A 20,666-nucleotide genomic window follows, 5' to 3' on the forward strand; every position below is an offset into this window, starting at 1 on the left:
TCAAAAACCCCATTTTTTGGATAATGACGTTATGTTTCTCAAGGAGCGATTATCATTGACCTTATGCAACTTTTGAGTCTGGAGGCCCGATTCTGATTTTGAAATAGATATCTATTAGATATCTTTTAGACATCACCAAGATACGATAACGATACGTTTAAGATCTAACCTGTCAAATTTGACATTTGCGCGATTCTGGAGATACTCTTGAACGATTTCCACAGGATATGACTTAGAGATCCAATTCATATCTGATAGATATCTTACTCTATCTAACGTAAAAGTGACATTGGTTGCCCGAATTGCGCTGCAAAAGAGAACTAGTTGATATCTAAAGTATAACGTATCTAGAATGGATCTAGTACGTGTCGTTTCTTGTGAATATCTAGAAGTTCGAATACGGCAGTGGTTTGTTGTTGTTATTGAATTTAGCGGGTTCAAAGTTCAGTTGAAAGAACTAAAGTTAAACTATTGACTCAACTACATATATAAGTACTACAGGTACGTATATTTTTATTTACAATTTAATTACAAATACTACAAAGAAATTATTCATATCAGGATCATGCATCTCGTTTCCTCAGTTTTATATTTCTAGAATTTCAATACGCCCCCTGATTTGTTAGTTCTTGATGTCTATACATACACACTTTGAGCTAAGGAGACACAAAAAGTGTATTATATATTTTATTGGCTATTAGTTAGTATATTTTTTATCAATTTTATCATCTTTATCGTAACTTTTTTTTACATCTTGCTGGTCAAATGCCTGAAACCCGGTTACATTAATTAATTATATTATAATATAATTCTAATTCGCAACCAATCCCAATGTGTGTCAGCCAATCAGATTGCGAAAAGTTATACAACAACCAGGAAATGTCCGCTTCAGACTTACGATTTATATCCTTTGTAAACGAACAACTGTACTTATATTATAAGATAAGACTCCTGAAACTATCAAGTGGGCGTCTTTTATATTTGCGTGAGGTCATGTGGAACTACGTCACGTCAAGTATCATCTGGATCCTTAATATAGCTTCTTTACAATATTAATATTATATTTAATATTGTTATAGATTTAGAGCTAAGATTTCAATAAAGTGCGTAAAATTACACAATTTGGGTCATTACCACGCGGCGAGCGGGTGCGATTTGAATTCACGGTTCGAACGGTTGCCAGTAGCCATGTATGCAGCAGAGGGCCTACCGCGAACCACGGCTATAACCGCGAATATCGAAGTTCGCAAATTGCGGGCATTTTTCTCTGTCACTTTAATTACGCCTTCATTGGAGTAAAAAAGAAAGATCCCCGCAATTTACGAATTTCGGTTTTCGCGGTAGCCCATCACGTTCGACGTGCTGCCTCTATGTTACACTTACGTACGAATTTACAAGTGCGACACAGTGGCAGCACGTCGAACGTAGTTCGCGGTAGACCCTCAGCTCCCGAATGCCTGCTTAGGCATTCGCGACGGGCGCCAAGGCCGAGCAAGCGGGGACTACTAATGTAATGTGGCTTAAAGTGCATAAGACAGCGTGGTTGAAGTAATATGCTTAAAACAATAACAACAGTATCTACATACTTATAATATAATATAATTTGTTTAGGCGAGTAAGCATATTAAAAACTTTGAGACCTATACACGGTGTAACATGAGGAAACCGAATAATTTTAACAGCGTATTCCTGATCATATTTAGAGACAAAAATGTCCTATAAACTTTTTTGAAATTCGCCTAGTTTCAGAGATATTATTAATTAAAGAAAAACAAGTTTTTATTGTTACATAGTGTAAAAGGCCTTTTTGATGGTGATGTTGCTGCTATGGGACGTAGTCTAAATATCCATTATTGATAGATGTCAAAAAGTGACAAGTAACACTTTGCAAAAAGTAGGTTCTACGAAAAAAAATGTAAAAATCAATTTTAAGTGACAAGTTTACCAATAACATTTATTTTTTATGTACAAATACATTAAAAAAAATTTAAAACAAAATAAAAATTTTTTGGCGAAATTGACCTCTCATTTTACATTTTTTACTCCTTTTGACCTCGGAAATGCGTGGTTAAAACTATTCGGTTTCCTCATGTTACACCGTGTATATTTGAACGGTACTCATAGATTTTTTTCATATTATTGAGCAGACCCATTAAGTAAGCTTGACTTGTTTGCTTACTATCTTAACTTAAGAACTACTTACTCGTAAGTATTCATTCAACATATATACGTCATTGTTACGTTTACATTGTTAAAAGTACTTAAATTAAAAAGGTCAAAATAAAGTTCGTTTTTTATTTTTTTTTATTACATATAGTAGGCAGAACAAGAGTAAAAAAACGTACATTGGTATTCTGTAGGTTGTTCTTATACATTTTTACAGACGAGTAATGTACTATTTTAACATATGAGTACGCTAGTTGAATAAGCATTTGAATTAATAGACAATGCTTGGCAAAAATAGCAAATACCTTAAAGGTGTATGTGCCTTCATACGCGCTTCTCAGTGATGTCATTTGGGTCTTATAAGGCAATCGGCGGATGGCGATTTTCCGTATCTGCTTCTAACTTAGCCTTGACACCAGTAGTTTTCGAGTTTCTCTAAGATTTACAATTTTCTCATATTTTTGGTAAAATTAGTACTTTTTACTCAACGCCCTACACAAATTACTGGTTAGACTAGGGTTACGATTAAAATTAAAGTGCGTGTTTATTTTTGGAATTAGTGACTTTATGCAGTTCTAGTCTTGGAGGCTATTTAATCCTTTGCCGGTTATCATTAAGGTAATAAATTTTTCAAAGCTCCTCCTACCTTTAGCGTGCGCATAGTTCGTTTTTGTGAGTGAGAAATATTTTTTTTTATTTTTTTCATCCGTTTAAATCCTTTTTGCCTCGTCCGCAGTTGTAAATCGAAAAACTGTAAAAATGGAAAAGAAAAGCGTGGGTAATTTAAATTCATACGTATTTACCTAAATAGGTGTCATATCTACATCTGTTACGCTACAAAAGCAACCCTACATGCGAATAAAGCCTTAAGCAATATTTAAGATTTAGATTTAGATTACGTATTATAGGACATTATTTTTACACGAATTAAACGGTATAATATAAACGGTTAGTTAATAAGTAAGTATATGTAGTTAACATGTAGATACATACACTGGGTAAAATTGTATTGACTTTCACTGTATTGCCTAACATCAACATGTACACATACAATTTATGGCATATGAATAATAAAAAAAAACCATCAATCTAGTGAGCAAAGACTCTTATTTTGAAATGCGAAAATACGAAAATAGTTTTTTTATAGATGTATCAGCGCTGCGTATTCGAAAAGCGGATTTATTCCTATCTATCGGATTAGTCCATATAGCTAAATAGAATGGACATGTTTTGTCCACGGCTCTAGATAGGTACTCACTACTTTTATAGTATATTTTATTATTGATTTAATACTTGACATGGTATTACTCCCTATGCATCGCACTTGCACCAATTAACAAGTGCAAGGGAGATTTATTTAGCTACTCAGAGTCATTTCAATTAGATAATGAAATTATAAAAAAAGTACGTAAGTAACTTACTGAATTTTTCTTTGATAATGCCCTTTAAAATAAAAGAAAAACGAATTCGGATTGTTTAACGCGTTTTTACTTATGGAAAATCGGCCCTGGCCCCCTGGACTTCTTAAAACCTTTCTAATGTCTTAGTTTATAAGTATCCCTCACTGTTCCATTTGGATTATACAAACTGTAAATATCTATTTTATGAAATCGAATATGTCTATTTAACTTTTATATAAAAAAGTACATTTAGAAGTTAGCCTCCTCTTGAAATTAATACCTACTGCAATGCAGTCGTCCTTGATTATAATGAGATACGTGTAACCTAAACATTCCAATCACTTTAATGAACACATATTATATGTATAGGGTAATTTACCTCATATCTAAGAATATAACTCTAGCAAAAAACTAGCAAATGACCGCCTTCTAATGGGATTTCGCACCAGATATATGACCAGGGAACTTTCCCGATCATCCATCAATGCTCTTTGTTTTAAACAAAGGAATGTCTTTGCGGTCCTCATTGACGTGACGTAATGGTTTCCGTAACGTTGAGCCTGACTTATTCTTTTTGTCCGAGCACAATGATATGTAGGGCCGTATATAAGAAGTTAAAAAGATACAGACAAAAGCGCTGAATATAGGGTGAATTGAGATCATTTTAAGGCGAATTAGGCTCACAAGAACTTAAAATCATGCAGGCATAGGAATTCAGGAATTTCAAGTTCTGCGAAAAATACAAAAAATAAATATTTAATTTGATTGTAGGTATTCAATTTGAGAGACAAACAAATGTACTTGCTTTAATAAATTTCTAAAAGGTTTAGGAGCTACAAAAACACCAATATTCACAGACTATTTGAAGGTGGAACTGACGGAACTTTTCATTCATCGCAAGCACAGGGTTGTTAAATGTCAAACTTGCATAAGTATACAGGGTGATTCATGAGACATGAGCAGGACTAATCCTGCACACTCAGTAACTGATAATTGATCGATCACCGTCGTATTTAGGTGAAACAACCACACTTTTTCCTATTTTTCAACTTTTTGGTGAGGGCAAATTTAATTCTCTACAATCATGGTCACCCTACCAGACCTGATTAATAAACATAAAACCTCTTTTACGAAGAAAATAAAATGTCAAACCTGAGTCAGATACGAGTTTTCAAAAGTAACCAGACCGTGATGACAGTGGACATTCAATTTGACACAGAATATCGGTAGTTTAGTATTCTAATGTTAGGGTGACCATCCATGTTGTAAATAAATTAATATCTTTTTTTTCAACACGACTAGAAAATTAACGTTAACCTCACTAATACTGATAGGAAACAGTTGCTTATAATTTACGAAATTCGCAGTGTTAATCCTGCTCACGTCTCCTGAATCACCCTGTATAATACGATAATACGGTTCGGCGCCCGTGCTCGACCTCCTACTCCTATTAACAGAACTCGTTGATTTTTATATATGTACTTATAAACAAAATTGTAAATGCTTTAATCTTAAATATACCTAAGCCTAGTCATTTGGCCATGATAAATATTCTCCGGGCAAATTCAACCAATAGATAGGTATGTAAGTGTAAAACAAATGAATTGCGGGCAACGCTGACAGCGCCAGCAAGGAACAAATTTAGGATTCATTGTCAGAGCAGTTTCAACTCGGGTCGCGAAGCGTTTAATATGTGACACATGTAGTACAGACATTCAAGTGAGGTTGAATTCGTAAAGTAGAAAATTAATGCTATAACCGGTTCGGGGTATGGCTAAGTACATATAAGTAAACTAAATGACATGGCCTAGTTAGTTAATTTTCGAAAATTTATATTTTTTTCTTCAGGAAAAGTAATGTTTGAAGCATTTATAGCGTTGTTGCAACACTGGCGTTATATTTAACTCAACCAAACAATTGAAAACTATGACATATCAATATAATTTCGAGCATCGATCGTCCGAGATAGTACTCCCATTTAGAAACAAGTATATGAACTCATGCTAAACACTAATCAATATGTAAAAAGGCCTTAAGGCAAATGTACACGCTTGTAGGGGCCTTATTAGATAAAAAAGGTATTGATTATCTCCAAAATAAAGTTAATTAGAATACCGGTGTCTTCGAAAAGTAACTAATTTCTGGTAACATTCCATTTCTAACCGCAGCTGTACTACCGGTACTGAACGCGTCGCTGTCATTGTCAATTTCCATAGTAAAATTGACAGTAGTGCAGCTATCGTTGGAAATGGAATGTTACCCTTAAGCTCAGGAATGCACCTAGAATTATTAGGTACTTATTGTTAAACAGCTTCGCATGCTATTTTTTATATTCTCACATAATGATTAATTTAAGATACCTAAGTATTATCTACTTAGGTATACTAGGTATACGTAAACTTTACTCGCTATTCCTTTTAACGATATGACAAATCAAGTTAACATTTTACAATCTGTAAAAATACCGCTTACGTGGCATGGGATGTATGACGCCAATTCGGTGTGGACTTTTCTAAAGTGCACTCGAACGTAGTCCAACACCGCACCATAATACTTAAACAGCACTTGTAGGCAAGTATTTGATCATCAAACACAGTATTTAGGTTTGCAGCAGTTTATATAAATTAGGAATCAGAATCAGAATCAGAAATTTATTTGTATAACACAGGTAATAAATACAGGTGGTACTTTTAATACATTTCGATCACTATTTATCCGCAAATGCGGATGTACAAATTTAATGTAATGCCTAACCTAAATAATGACATGCTGCGTGCATACTTTGACATTAATAATATTCTTACAAATATCACAATCAAACTTGCAAACAATACAAAATACTAGTTATTGAAAAAAATATATCTATATCGTGTGACGTCATAAGGTCCTAACATATACAATTTATATAAAATGAAAATATACTATTAGGTTTCGTAAACTCAGATAGCTAATAAACTATAATCCTGTACAACAACTTTTATAAATATGTAGAGGTGCCTATTTGAATTACCTTAATCATATAATATTTTAGCCTATATGCGGCCCACCACCGTTTCTGAATATAATATGTATATTAATAATTTTCCAATTTCACTTGTGGTTTTTATCCAGTGCAGACAGAGTTATACTTTTCGTATGTATTAAATTCGTGACAAAGAGGCATACGATCCTAGCCGCCGCTCTATTTTTGTATTACTTAATTATTTTTTGTAAATATACAGGAGCGGTTTCCCGATTTTAAAACCTGTTATATTTGATATTGATATTATGCGACTACGAGCCGAGTCGTGTCAAGGTCGTAAAATAATAATATCAAAACTTTAACCTGAACTTTAACTTTGAATTGTGAAATCAGAATACCATGAATCACATGGTTGTACATACACATAAACTTACTAACACTTGATTGTATTATCTCCAGTGTTCGACGCGTCGGCAAAGTCCCCTCAAGGCCTGCTCTTCGGCTCGTCCTACCACCTTGGTAACTTCGACGAGTGCGTCGCCATCGACGACTCTACTGATGGCGGGATCACCGTCGAGGGGCAATACTGTTTGGCGACCATCAAGTGGCCGAAGAAGCACAAAGCGAAAAAGGTATATCCTTATTCAATTTATTGAATCAGACGGTAGTTTGCGAACGCCTTTATTTATTACTACAGGTGTAGGGGAGACCGAGGTGAGTTGTGACAGAGGAGAGTTGTGACATCGTTGATTTTTTGGAATCTATTAACTAAAAACAAGGTCGCAATAGCGCGCGTTTGTTAGTTCAAGTGACGAGCTAACAAACGCACACTGTTGCGAGCTCGCTAACAGTCATTTATAGATTCCAAAAAATCGACAATGTCACAACTCTCATCTGTCAAAACTCACCTCGGAATCCCCTAGTTATCAGTGGTATCTAATAATAAAGGACGTTATACGTTGTTAGTGTCGAGTTTTTGTATAGAGCTTAGAGTTGAGTTTTTTTTGCAGTATTACATGCAAAAAATACCTGCGTTCAATAATTTTGATTTGGCTAACTAAATAACCGCTATTCAATCTCACTATCAATCGCCTTCAAACGCAGTCCTAAAACAAAACTGGACATGGACGACATAATTGAATTTGCCAAGTAATTATGTGATTGGTTAACACTCATTACGATTTTTTCTAGGTTCGAACCGGCCGTGGAGAGACCCTCCGCTGGGCAGTGTGTGTGCCCAGCGCTTGCAGTGCTAAATCTGTTAATAGCTTCGTGTCCAGCGTCCTCTCTCATACGGTCGGAAACAGGACCAGTGTTCAAGTCACGGAGAGAGACTGCTACACTCGAAGACCGTTGACCGTCACGTCTTTGGATGTCGGCTTTTTGTGAGTATCTTATTCGCTCTTACTAAAATTGAGTGCAAGTGCGCCCAGCATCATCATTATTTAGCGACCTTCACCAAGGAGGAGTTTTGGCTGAAGAGTGTTAAGTTCCGACGGTTCCGCGGCCGGCTCCCTGACACTGCGGGGTTGCGAACTGCATCGCAGCCATAATTGTGTGTGTTTTTTATCTATGGGCCAATAGTTGTCTGAAAATAAAGATTTTCATTAATTAATTAGGTAGGTAACTTTACCAATCATATTAGCAATAAAAACAAATATGCAATGAAAACGGGTCTTTTGTTTTTTTCATACAATTTCCATACTAATAGATCCGCAATGAGTTGTCAGTCATACTAATCATAAAACAATATATCATTGTCATAATTTAATTTTTTTTTAGGCGCGCAAGGTACACTCCTAAGCAGACAAAACTAGTAATTACCATAATACCACAAAAATACTGCTACCTACCATCACCATTACCATAAAATCAGTTAGAACTTGTACTTCATTCAAACTATTTTTTTATGCCACGCCTGATGATAAGCGGGCATCAAAGTATCGTTAAAATAGACGACATGTTCAGAGTTAAAATTATAGTCGGTCTCACTAAACCATCTTTCCCATTATGACTGCTCCAGCGCGTGTACATTTCGTTGTACATACCATCACGCTCCGCGACGGTTGCGCCATTTAGGGTCCCAGCTAAATTGGTTGTTCAATACTACGCTATAGATATTCCAATTTAGCAAGAACCCTAAATGGCACCACAATCCCGTGTGGTGTCTGTAGGTACATACCTCTTCTTCTTCCTTGCGTTATCACGGAATTTTGCCAACTAATCCCGTGATTTGACGTAGGCAGTAGGCACTAGTTTTTTCGAAAGCTACTGCCATCGAACCTTCCAACCCAGAGAGGAATCTAGGCCTTATTGGGATTCGTCCGGTTTCCTTCATAAGTTACGAAAATATTCATTGGTCCGAGCCGGGATTTGAACCCGCGACCTCCGGATTGAAAGTTGCACGCTCTTAATACCGCTAGGCCACCAGCGCTCTCGGTGACTGTACCTACTACCAAACTGAAAATTTAATTTGTGATTACAGGGCGGTGATCCTATTCTTCGCAGCCATCTTGCTCTTCAGCACAATCTACGAGTTCTACAAGATCAAATGGGGTGTCAACAAGACGTCGGTAGTCCACAACTTGGTCGTCTCCTTCTCCGTCATCCACAATGTGAAGAAGCTGATATCGTGCAAGCAGAACCACACGTTGGGGTTGGAGTGCGTGACGGGCATCAAGACCCTGGCCATGGTGTTTATCATAGCTGGGCATGCGTGTTTGTTTATCGCCAGTGGACCTGTGATGGACGCTGAGGCATGGGACCGGGTAAGATATCATTGTAATTTTTTGTCTTAAATGTGGTACAAGCTTACTGAAAGTATGTAGTAGTAGCTTATCGCTGACTGTAGGTACTTTTCATTCCACAAGCAACTAATACCCATCGAGACAATTCAAATAACCCCAAACACAATTAGGTTGCGTTTTTTTATCACAGAGTTTCTATGGCCACCTACTGTATCCATCATCAGATCAGCTCCACGTCAGCCGGACTTTTATGAATATTGTGTTATGGTATGGAACCCTCGCGGCGCGACTTCAGATTGCAGTTAGCCGGTTTTTTTTATATAAAATATAGATTTTTGTTGGTTATTTGGGCATAAATATAACAATCAAATAAGTAAATACAAAATTTGACACGAGCCACGAATATTAAGTGTACCTAATACTTAATACCTTAGTGGGCCGTATTACATAAAGCTCTTTCAATAACACGAGCTAAGTTGAGGCACTTAAGTAACTTATGTAGGTACCTACTAATATATAGTCCGTCCTTTATAACGCCCTGGACCCGGGTCATTAACCCCGATTAGTGATTAAGCTGCTAGCCGGTCAAACTGGTTGGCAAAGAATTCGTGGAAATTTATTTTTAAGTGCCCGTAAGATAAGGTCAAAAGTGCACGCTTTACACCACAAATTATTTGTTTTAATGCGACCATCTGCCCTATTCGAACTTTAAGATACGTCAATCAATCGATCTAGAAACTATATGGATGAGATGTTTCAGTGTCAAAAGTGACTTTTTTGTTTAAAGAAACGTCACATTTGACACTGACATATCTAATCCATATAGTTTCTAGATCTATTACTTAACGTATCTTAAAGTTCGAAACGGCCCGTTCCTATAGGGTATTTGACTACTAGTCAAACCAGTTTCTTTTTTCTGACCGTGAAAAAGATTTTTAAGTTATAGAATTTATATGAAACACTAGCATGTGACGTCACAATCAAATTACCTACACTTTATAGTTTTATACGAGTTTATAAATAGAAATTGTGTCTAAAAATAACTGCTGTCCACGTTTTTCTATTAATCATCTGGTGCTTTATTTTATGCATGGTGTAAAATAATTTATTTTAAATACAGTCAAATACCCTATTGCAGTGATTTACAACACCTATTTTACTTTCAGTTGGTGCGTCATCCAGCGGACGCGTTCATGTTAAATAATTCCCTGCTGGTGGACACTTTCCTGTTCCTGAGCGCATTCCTGTTCTGCCGGCTCCTGCTGATCGAGCTGGATAAGAGGGAGGGAAAGGTCAACGTCATACCGATATTGGTCTTCCGGTACATTAGGTAAGGACTGTTAACAAATGACTACTTCTTTGACAGGAACAAGACATTTTGCCTTATTCATACTTTAAGATAACGTCAAATACGTCTAGAAACGATATGGATTAGATGTGTCAGTGTCAAAAGTGACGTTTTTGTTTGAAAAATGTCGCATTTGACACTGACATATCTAATCCATATAGTTTCTACATCTATTGACGTATTTTAAAATTTTGAATCGGGCCAATTTCCGCTTCAGCTTTTTTGAGATAAAGGAATTTCAAATGATATTGAAAATTTTTGAATAACCTTTGTAAGTAACCTAGTGAATTTATTATGCCGTAGTAGATTTTTTTTAATTTTTATGTCAGACTTTTTCCTTTGTGTATGACGTCTAGAAAGCCTCGCAGAACTCAGCATACTTGGTAGCCTTCGCTTTATGTGCTGTGGTTTTAGTAGCAGGCATTTGAAGCATTTTACAATAGAAAGTACAAAGGGCGTGATTACAAGCGCTAGTTATTCAACGCACAACAAATGTTACCATAATCCCAAAAACATGATTCAGAATTATAGTTCGGTAAACTAGATGAGGTCCATGTCATATAAATGTAAACACTTTTCTCCTTATTCCAAGTGAATAAGGTGCAAAAGTGTAAACATGTGTTTGACGTGGTGCGCCTACATAAACAATGGGAGTCCTTTGTGGCGAACCCTCACAGGCGCGTGCTCGCGGCCTTTGATGTCGCTCACGCGGCCAATTAACTACTAGTACATAGTTATCCTGAATGTTGTTCCATTTACGAGTTTAGTGCACAAGCTGAGAACCAATTAAAGTGCGGGCTTTAATTTTACCAGTATTTTCTGTGAGATATTACTTTCTCCTTCTTATAGCTCTAGTTGGACGTTTAGATGTATCTATGTCACCAGTCACATACTTACACACTTACAGTTACATACTTATGTTTATTAGATGTTTATTAGGTAACATATTTCCAGTACATACACGATATGAATATATGTCTCTTTTAATAAATTGTATACATATACATACATATTTCAATCACAATGAAAAAAAAAATAACGAATCCCACGTCGGCAAGACGCACGTTGATCATTGTAATTTATTTTAAACTCATTACCTACTTAACGGCCCCGTACTTCTTATGAAGTTGATTTAAATCTCACTGACAACTGCCAGACAGATTAAATGACTATTTAATCTACAAATAAGAGTGCTGGAGTAGAAAAATTTACTAACAATTTCTTCAAGTCAAATATGTGGTAAAGAAGTATTACTAACGAGAGTAGTATAGAAAACAGTAAATCAGCTTTTATGGTTCGATGAGGCGATTCTATTTTACTAAAAGAGTACTCAATTTATCTACAGAAATAGTAAATACGACATACTGAAAAATATAATTGAAGGTAAAAGAGGTATAGGAAGACCTAGAACAACATGGAGTAAAAATATTAGAGATTGGACCAGTACCAAAGACGCCGCCGGTCTTTCTAGACCGGCAAAGAACAAAGAAAACTTATGAATTAATGAATGAATTCAATTTATTTTTTATAGAGTAACTCCCGCGTATGCCGTGGTGATTCTGTTCTACATGACGTGGCTGCCGAAGATCGGAGAGGGTCCTCTCTGGGAAGACAGGATGCAACTAGAGCAGGAGCGATGCATGACGTCCTGGTGGGCGAACATTCTGTATATCAACAACTATGTCAACACTGATCATCTGGTAAGATTTATTTATTTATTAATAAAAAAGATTGTCTGTAAAGTCGGTTTACTGACCATAATTTTGCGTGATAACGTCATTAGAAAACATATTACCATTACATTACGTAACGTTACCATGGAGATCTGTCCACAACGTGACACTTTTTCATGCATGCTCCCTGTGTCCATCGATTTATAAGACGTTATCACGTCAAAACACGATTACATGACATTACAGTGTATAACTAATGCGCCATGAAAGTTTACATTTAGATAACAGTATGATACATTTATAAGATTGACTAAATTATTACAGTTGAACAACGACCTATCACCCAACCTACCTCAGACATTCACTGCACACAGCCGCCTATCGCTAAAGATTCAAGTTCTGTAGATGTTGGTCTTAATTGAAGTCACTATCATAGGAGCTTGGATAGATTTCAAAAAATAGGAGCTTAGTATATTCAAAACAACTTTGACTAGCTATAATTTCACAATAATTTCTAATATACTTACCAGCTGATGACTTTTTCTCAATAATGGGCATATAGACAATGGTTTTTTGTATTTTACTCTTTCCAAGTAGGACAAGAGCGTTATCTTAATAAAATTCTAAATATAAAGTATTGTACAATCTTGTTTTAAGCGCTAAGATGTCGTTTCTATTCCAGTGTATGTTCCAATCGTGGTACCTCTCCGTGGACACTCAGCTGTTCTTCGTGGCGCCTATCTTCATCTTCAGCCTGTGGCGATGGCGCCGCGTCGGGCCCATCTTCCTCGCCATCAGTATTATCGTTTCCGTCGTCATTCCTGCTGTTATCACGTATAAGGACAATCTGGATCCCACTTTGTTGTTCTATGCCAAGTGAGTTTATGAAAATGCAACCGAACGATAGTACCTAAGCTTGAGAATAAAAATAAAATAAGAGTTCTGAATACCTCGGAGATAGGTAATAGGAGCCTTCTGCTCGAAACCATGATGTATCTTGACAATAGCTTCTTGAGGTGCCTTACTCGTTTATCTACTTGTATCTATTGTGTATTTTTATGCCATTTAATATCTTAAACAATGTGTTTCAGAGAATTTACTGACATCGTATCTAACTTCTACTTCAAGACGGAATATGTCAAGACCCACATGAAACTGACCACGTACTTCATGGGTTTGGTTACTGGTTATATATTGCACAGGATACAGGAAAATGAGTGAGTACCTATACCTGAATCACTTTTAGTTCTTAATAGTCGTAAATAATCGTAGATAAATCAAACTTTGGATTCTAACTATAAGTGACGCGTGATGCGTGAATAATTTAGTCTATTTATTAGGAATCAATTGGACATTTTTGGATAAAAAAACATAGTTATCAATCTAAACAATAATACCTAACTAAATGAAGCGTTTGTAATAGTTGAAAATTATACTGCACAACCCCATTTATGAATGAATGTGTATTTTCTGTAAATGCTCATGCCAAGCGTATGAATGAAATTAGGTGAATAATATGATGCGAGGTAAAGAGTAACGTGACGTGTTTTTGTTTTCAGTTACAAATTCTCTCGCATATTCAAAGTGTTCGCATGGACGACAAGCATAATCCTCGGGACGGTGACCACGTTTAGCGTGTCAGTATTCTACCAAGACTGGTACGAGTACAACAACATAGAGGCTGCGGCGTACATCTCCTTGCATAAGGTCGCGTGGGGCATCGCCAACGGGTGGCTAGTCACTGCCTGCGCTACTGGCAACGGAGGTGAGACTACCTTACAAACCGTAAAGTTATTAGCAACGATATGTAAAATTGGCCAGAATATAGATATCACGTCCAAAGAGAAAAAACCATTCTTATCACATGACGAGTTATCGTCCCATAGAAAATTTTAATTTCGCGCCTTTTTCTACTGACAAACTTCTTTGGCCGGCTATACTTTAGTCATTGATATAGCTCAAATAGTCAGACTTAGGATGCATATTTCTCCTATCGATCATTGTTGAATAAAACAGGACTACTGTACTGCACAACTAAAGACTAAATAATTGTTATTTTATGTAATACGTTTCTTAACTTTTCACAGGTTATCTCGGCAAGTTGCTGTCATGGAAATTCCTCGTACCGCTGTCTCGGCTTACTTTCTGCGCTTACCTCGTCAACGGAGTCGTCGAGTTGTACTATGTGGGGCAGCTGAGGCATCCACTACATATAACATTCTTCACTGTGGTAAGATATTGCTTCATGTTTCTTTACGTGCTTGAACATAGATATTTTTTTTTTATTATGAATGGGCTTACTCATGGCCACAGACTAGCCGAGGCGTAGACGTGGCCTACGATGTAGCGAGCTCGCCCAGAAGGTGCCTGTTCACTCTTGATTTGAAGGTTGCCGGGTTATAAGAACACGGAAATATAAACGCCGGTAAGGAATTCCATTCCTTGGCAGTGCGCATAAGGAAAGTGGAAGCAAAGCGCTTCGTGCGAATTGGTGGAATATCTACCAAGTAAGGATGGAAACCAGCCGTGCGTGCGTGCGTGATATAAACGCCAGCAAGCCTCGTCTTCTTTCGTCTAAAAATATTAGCCTGTTCAGTCTAATGGGCTTAAATTTTACATACAACATAATGCCCTAATAGTGTTTTTGTTAACTGAAATACTTATGCAAACACTGGCGCTTAACCTTATATAATTTGCGAAACTATTTTATTTCAGGTGGCTAATGCCATATCCCACATAATACTGACGTTCTTTTTGGCTACACTTCTTTGCCTGAGCTTCGAGTCACCCATTCATGGAATCGAGAAAATTCTTCTCAGAATGTTTGGTAAGTAAAAGTACTAATAGTAGAACGTAAAAGGTAGTTCATTGACTACCATATGCGTTTTTATTACATAAATAATAACTTTACTCAATATAGCCAGGAATGTTTTACGTAACCTCTAGCGGTTAACCATACGGGAAAAATTGGCAGCATTCGAATTTTAGAAAAAAATGTTAGAAGCAGTTATGCATCGCTCCCATAGCGATTAGAGTTGAGGTTTTAATAAAAAAAAAATCTTTATATATTATATTATTACGAATACGAATTACATGTGTTCTAAGCTCGGTTCTAAGTGTCTATTGTATATTTAAGTACTGCGAAATGGAGTATCGAGACAAATCATTCTGGTTTAACGATGCTTTTGGATCAAAATACTATATGATTGTGATTTATCTCTAATAAAAAAAAAATCTACCTTTTTTGTGTTTGTGCTCTATTTGTTTGTTCTTCTTATAATTACTAATAACTAGATTAAATACGTACATAAACTTCCTCTTCTTTAAAGAGATAATTTTTTTTTAATACTAATGCATCTATTGATTTTTATGAGTTCTGTTTCTTTCTTTTTCAGCTCGGCCAGTTTTAAGTGACAACGCTATAAGAAACCAACAAGACCAGTTATCGAGAAACACTAGTCAAAGCAAATTAGAAACGTAGCAATAGTTAATGTGTAAATTAATTAAATTAATAATCGAATGACTGAACGGAATGTAGCGCCCGGGAAAAAAGTGCAAGCAAAGTGTCAGAACATTGTAAGCTGCAAGTAGATTGGTATCATGAAGATACTACCTTAGTTATTTATATTAAAGTTCTAGAGAAGCGACAAACGAGACAAAACGTGACGGGGCACAACATAGCAATGATGTGAAAGACAAATGTTACCTACTTTGAAAGAGACCTAATGTAAATGAGTTTTGCCGATAGATTTGCAATAAATTTAAGTTAGTATTTAATTTAGGTTGCCTCATGTTTCGGCGCTCGTTGGCGCCTAGAAAATACTTTAAGTAGGTACGTATAGGCAGAATGCTTAAGTAGGTACAGTCAACGGTAAAATATGGGTGTACAAATCATTTCAAAAATATGTCCCATAACTCTTATGTCAGTGAATTAAGAACTATGGGACCTATTTTTGAGTAAGTTGTCTACACCCATATTTTTACCGTTGACTGTACAGCCCTTCTTGCATATTTGAGTATACAAAAACACATAAAACACATAATTGTCTAAAAAGGAAAATTTAATTATATTTGGACACCATTTAATAAAATTTCTTATCTAATTAAAATAAATACCTACAATAAAATACAAGAAGGGGTTTAGTTGAGTTTTATACTTACGAAATAACTGGTATTTTATATTTTTATACGGTGATTGGATTCGAACCAATCCAAAACTCATTTTATATTATTATTAGTAGTAAAATTTGTTACCTTTGCTTTAAAAATGAAAAGGTTATTAGCTAATATTTTACCCCCTTATTCATAAACGTTTACTAAAGTTGACAAGCCGATAATAATCGTTTGTCCCTTTCCATCATACCAATACGTTGGAAAGGGACACACGATTATTATCGGCTTGTCAACTTTAGTAAATCTTTATGAATAAGGGGGTTACAGTCTGCATATGAGCTCCGAGGAATTTTAAGGGCCGCTTTGCTTGCCCCACATGCCTGTTGCTGATGTCAAGTCGCCATCAGATATATCGGAGCGGCCAAGGTGCTCACAAATATCTGAACACGCCTCTATTGTCAAGGCGTTAGAGTGTGTGTTCTGATTTTGTGAACACCTCGGCCGCTCTCATATATCTGATGGCGATTATACTGCGCGGGCACCCACTATCAGGTGATCCAAAAGACTCGATCCTTTTAGCTCTTTTTTTAGAGCACCTCATTTCTTGACGCCTAAAAGGCTAAAAGCCTTTTTTATTTAATTAGTAAAATAGGCTTTTAGCCTTTTAGGCGTCAAGAGATGTGGCGAGCCCTAAAAAAGAACTAAAAGGCTCGAGTATTTTGGATCACTACCGATACCATTACCGATAATGCTCGAGGTTCGTGTGCTAACTGTAGACTAGATCTAGACTTTGGTTTCATTTGTTAGTAATAAATGTTGGATCCAAAGAATGGAGCAAGTAATAGTTATTTACAGTACATATGGCCCTTTAAATTGTCGACGTAGTTACGTAATGTGCTTATTATAGCACAGGGTGTCGTAATGGAGCACCAGATGTACTGTAAAATGCTATAGGCTAAAGTATTTCTACAAAATGAAACACAAAAATATTACGTAAGAATCGAGGTGTAGGCTTGTAAACATAAGGAATGGTAAGTACTTTTAGACAAGACAGTTTAGTGTAAACTAGTACTCATACTTAAGTACCTATTGAGGTCTATTGTGTTCTGCGAACATTGCCCTTATTAATTAATTTATTTAGCTACTTATATATATAAAACCTAATAATAATATAAAACCTAATAATTTGTAACACTGATTTTTCTGACTCGAATTTAAATTAAAATATTCCAATGAAATATCTACCTAATTTCGTTTTTATAATTTGAATAGCCATGGTAGTATAATGCGATTGAACGAACATTTTTAAATTAAGTACGTACCTTTTTAGTTACAGTGTAAACTCATAATTAAAAAAAGTATGTATAATGGTTACAGTGTTACAATACGTATTTAATGTACCTAATGCTGTAAGTATTTCATGAATGTTATGATTATAAAGCTATGTATTCGTACCTGCAAGAACCAAACACCTGTCTGTACATATTAAGTACTTATTTTTATTTATAAACATTAGGTACCTAACAGGTATTGATACCTGTATGCCTGTAATATACAGTGTGGAAAGATAAGTCGGGTCCTGGGAGGGAAACCACCTTAAATCCTTAAGCTGGCTCATTTTACTTATAGGAGACATTCCTTTATTTTTAAAATGAAACGGAATTTTTTGTCGATTCCCGAGTTGCCGGCCGAGGCAAGCGAGTTTTAGAAAATCCATGAATGCAGTTTGGTTTCTTTTAAAAATAAAGGAATGTCTCCTTTAAGTAAAATGAGCCAGCTTAAGGATTTAAGGTAGTTTTCCTCCAGGGACCGACTTATCTTTTCACACTGTATACCTGTACGATTGTAAAAGGTGTTAATTTCGGTAATTATTGCAAAATTCAATAATTCTGTAATGGGTGTTTCATTTCTATATGTGGATATATTATTATAATTTTAGGCTTATTGACGCGTCTGCTAGTCTACACATAGTTTGACTATAATCTAAATTTAATTTAACGAGTTTTACTGCCAACTTATCCAGACTTAATGAATGGCTGTAACAGTATAGTGACTGGGTTAAGAATATCTGTCGTAAATCACCCTCTAATTCCCATTACGTTGACAATTTCTTACGGAATCCTCCCCTAGGGTTCTCATGAATATTCATTATTTCCTCATACACGACCGCAAAAGTCGATTTAAGGCCGCCCGCCGCGCTAAACTATGTTTTTCTATACGAATTTTGTTTGGGATGTTTTATTACATTCTTCCTAAAATATCTAGGGGGTATGCCAATTTTCATTAGGCCTTAAAATATTGTTACATATTGTTTTTTGGAGGTAACAAAAAATAAACTATGTATAGAGATACTAACCTAGATTAAAAAAAAATAGAAATACCTGGGCTCGAATTAAAAAAACAGTTTCTTTAAAACTGTTGTCAGATTAGTTATAGTAATTGCAGCCTTATTATATCGGTAGAAAAATATATTGGGCCCAATTCGGATTTTGAAATAGATATCTATTAGATATCTTTTACACATCACCAAGATACGATAACGATAATATGTTTAAGATCTAACCTGTCAAATTTGACATTTGCGCGATTCTGGAGATACTCTTGAACGATTTCCACAGGATATGACACATCTAATAGATATCTTAATCTATCTAACGTAAAAGTAACATTGGTTGCCCGAATTGCGCTGCAAAAGAGAACTAGTTGATATCTATACTATAACGTATCTCGAAAGGATCTAGTACGTGTCGTCTCTTGTGAATATCTTGAAGTTCGAATACGGCAGATTGTCAGATGAATGTTCAAAACACTATTATTTCATTTCAATTGATGAAAGTGTGTTTCAACCAATTCGTAAACAAATACATAGGTTAATAATGTTCGTGTTATCTTATAATAGTAATTTTATTTGCTCAAATTAGGTTTTATAAGAGAAATGTACTTATCTATTATTATATGTATATGTGAAATAAATAAGTTACCATTGTAATTTTGCGGCAGCTGACTGTACACTTAATTTGAAGTCTAGCCCACTTTTGTACCTGGCTAGCATCATAAAAGCCATTAATCACGGCTTATTTAATCATTCCCTTTACTTGTAACTATGAATATGTACAAAGCGGCCCTAGAATCAAATCTAGACACGCGGCAGCGTGTCAAGCCAAGTTCAAGCAAAGGAACTGGCTAGCCAGCGCCAAGTGTAATATTACACGAACCACTTGGTGCCACTTTTGACCCTTCTATAACTCAAAACATCTTTAACGTAAACACATAAAACTACGTGTGTTTAATTATATCCATAAGGACATCTCGAAGCCCAAATTTCATGAAGCTAGCTCAAACGGTTATAAAGATATGAAGGTCAAAAAGTCGTAAATTTTAAGACTGACTGACAGACTTATAGTACCTAAACCTAACCTACTTCCAGATGACCTAGAAGGATGAAATTTGGAATCCAGCTCAGTTATTGTGTGAAAGCGTAGGAAAAAATCTAAAAATATAAAAAAGTTATAAAATAGGGGGGGTCCCCATACAAAAAAACCATTTTTTATTGTGACTGACGTATAAGTACCTAAACCTAACCTACTTCCAGATGACCTAGAAGGATGAAATTTGGAATCCAGCTCGGTTATTGTGTGTAAGCGTAGGAAAAAATCTAAAAACAAAAAAAGTTAATAAATAGGGGGGGTCCCCATACAAATTTCTTTTTTATTATGACTGACATATAGTACCTAAACCTAACCTACTTCCAGATGACCTAGAAGGATGAAATTTGGAATCCAGCTCGGTAATTGTGTGTAAGCGTAGGAAAAAATCTAAAAATAAAAAAAGTTAAAAATAGGGGGGGTCCCCATACAAAAATCCTGTAATATGCGCTAAACAACCGGCCAACGGTGTGTCGTTGGCGGCGCGCGGCACCACATAATTAATACAAAGAGCAGAAGTAAAAAACATGCAGCGGAAACACAAGAAAAAACATTAAATCTCAATACCTGCCTAGTTTTCTTTACAAAAAGTATTGATATCCCATCAAAAACATAAATGTAAAAAAGGAGAGCCAAGTTCAATACAAAAATTATGCTTGGCTGTGGGGTTCGCCGCAAAAAGAATGGAGATCTAAATGAGTGCCAAGTTCTATGCTAAATCCAAATATGTATTAATAGGAACAAAATAACATTATAAACAAGTATTAAACTCTATTTCTTTGCTTTATTGGATACCTATAACAATTGCTGTTATTTTAAAAAAATGTGTGAT

The 20,666-nt window shown here is 35.7% G+C and overlaps 1 protein-coding gene across 2 annotated transcripts in view; it reads left to right on the top strand.

Annotated features, from left to right (window-relative positions):
- The window catches only part of LOC134666597 (nose resistant to fluoxetine protein 6-like), a 47,257-nt gene extending 27,859 nt beyond the window's left edge, over nt 1-19,398 (top strand). The window contains exons 2-13 of one of the 2 annotated variants that reach the window (XR_010098525.1): nt 6,988-7,160; nt 7,720-7,913; nt 9,014-9,296; nt 10,442-10,605; nt 12,155-12,323; nt 12,979-13,172; nt 13,388-13,513; nt 13,856-14,061; nt 14,384-14,526; nt 15,012-15,123; nt 15,692-16,167; nt 16,295-19,398. Coding sequence is in view for 1 of the 2 variants with exons in the window: in XM_063523810.1 (XP_063379880.1) it covers nt 6,988-7,160; nt 7,720-7,913; nt 9,014-9,296; nt 10,442-10,605; nt 12,155-12,323; nt 12,979-13,172; nt 13,388-13,513; nt 13,856-14,061; nt 14,384-14,526; nt 15,012-15,123; nt 15,692-15,777 (1,850 nt within the window). In the remaining variant the exon portion in view is untranslated. Of the gene's footprint in view, nt 1-6,987; nt 7,161-7,719; nt 7,914-9,013; nt 9,297-10,441; nt 10,606-12,154; nt 12,324-12,978; nt 13,173-13,387; nt 13,514-13,855; nt 14,062-14,383; nt 14,527-15,011; nt 15,124-15,691 lie in introns of both variants that reach the window. The other variant, XM_063523810.1, reaches the window with a different exon arrangement.
- The last annotated feature ends 1,268 nt before the right edge of the window (nt 19,399-20,666 follow it).

This window comes from Cydia fagiglandana, chromosome 8 (assembly GCF_963556715.1).
Source record: "Cydia fagiglandana chromosome 8, ilCydFagi1.1, whole genome shotgun sequence".
Lineage (NCBI taxonomy): Eukaryota > Metazoa > Arthropoda > Insecta > Lepidoptera > Tortricidae > Cydia > Cydia fagiglandana.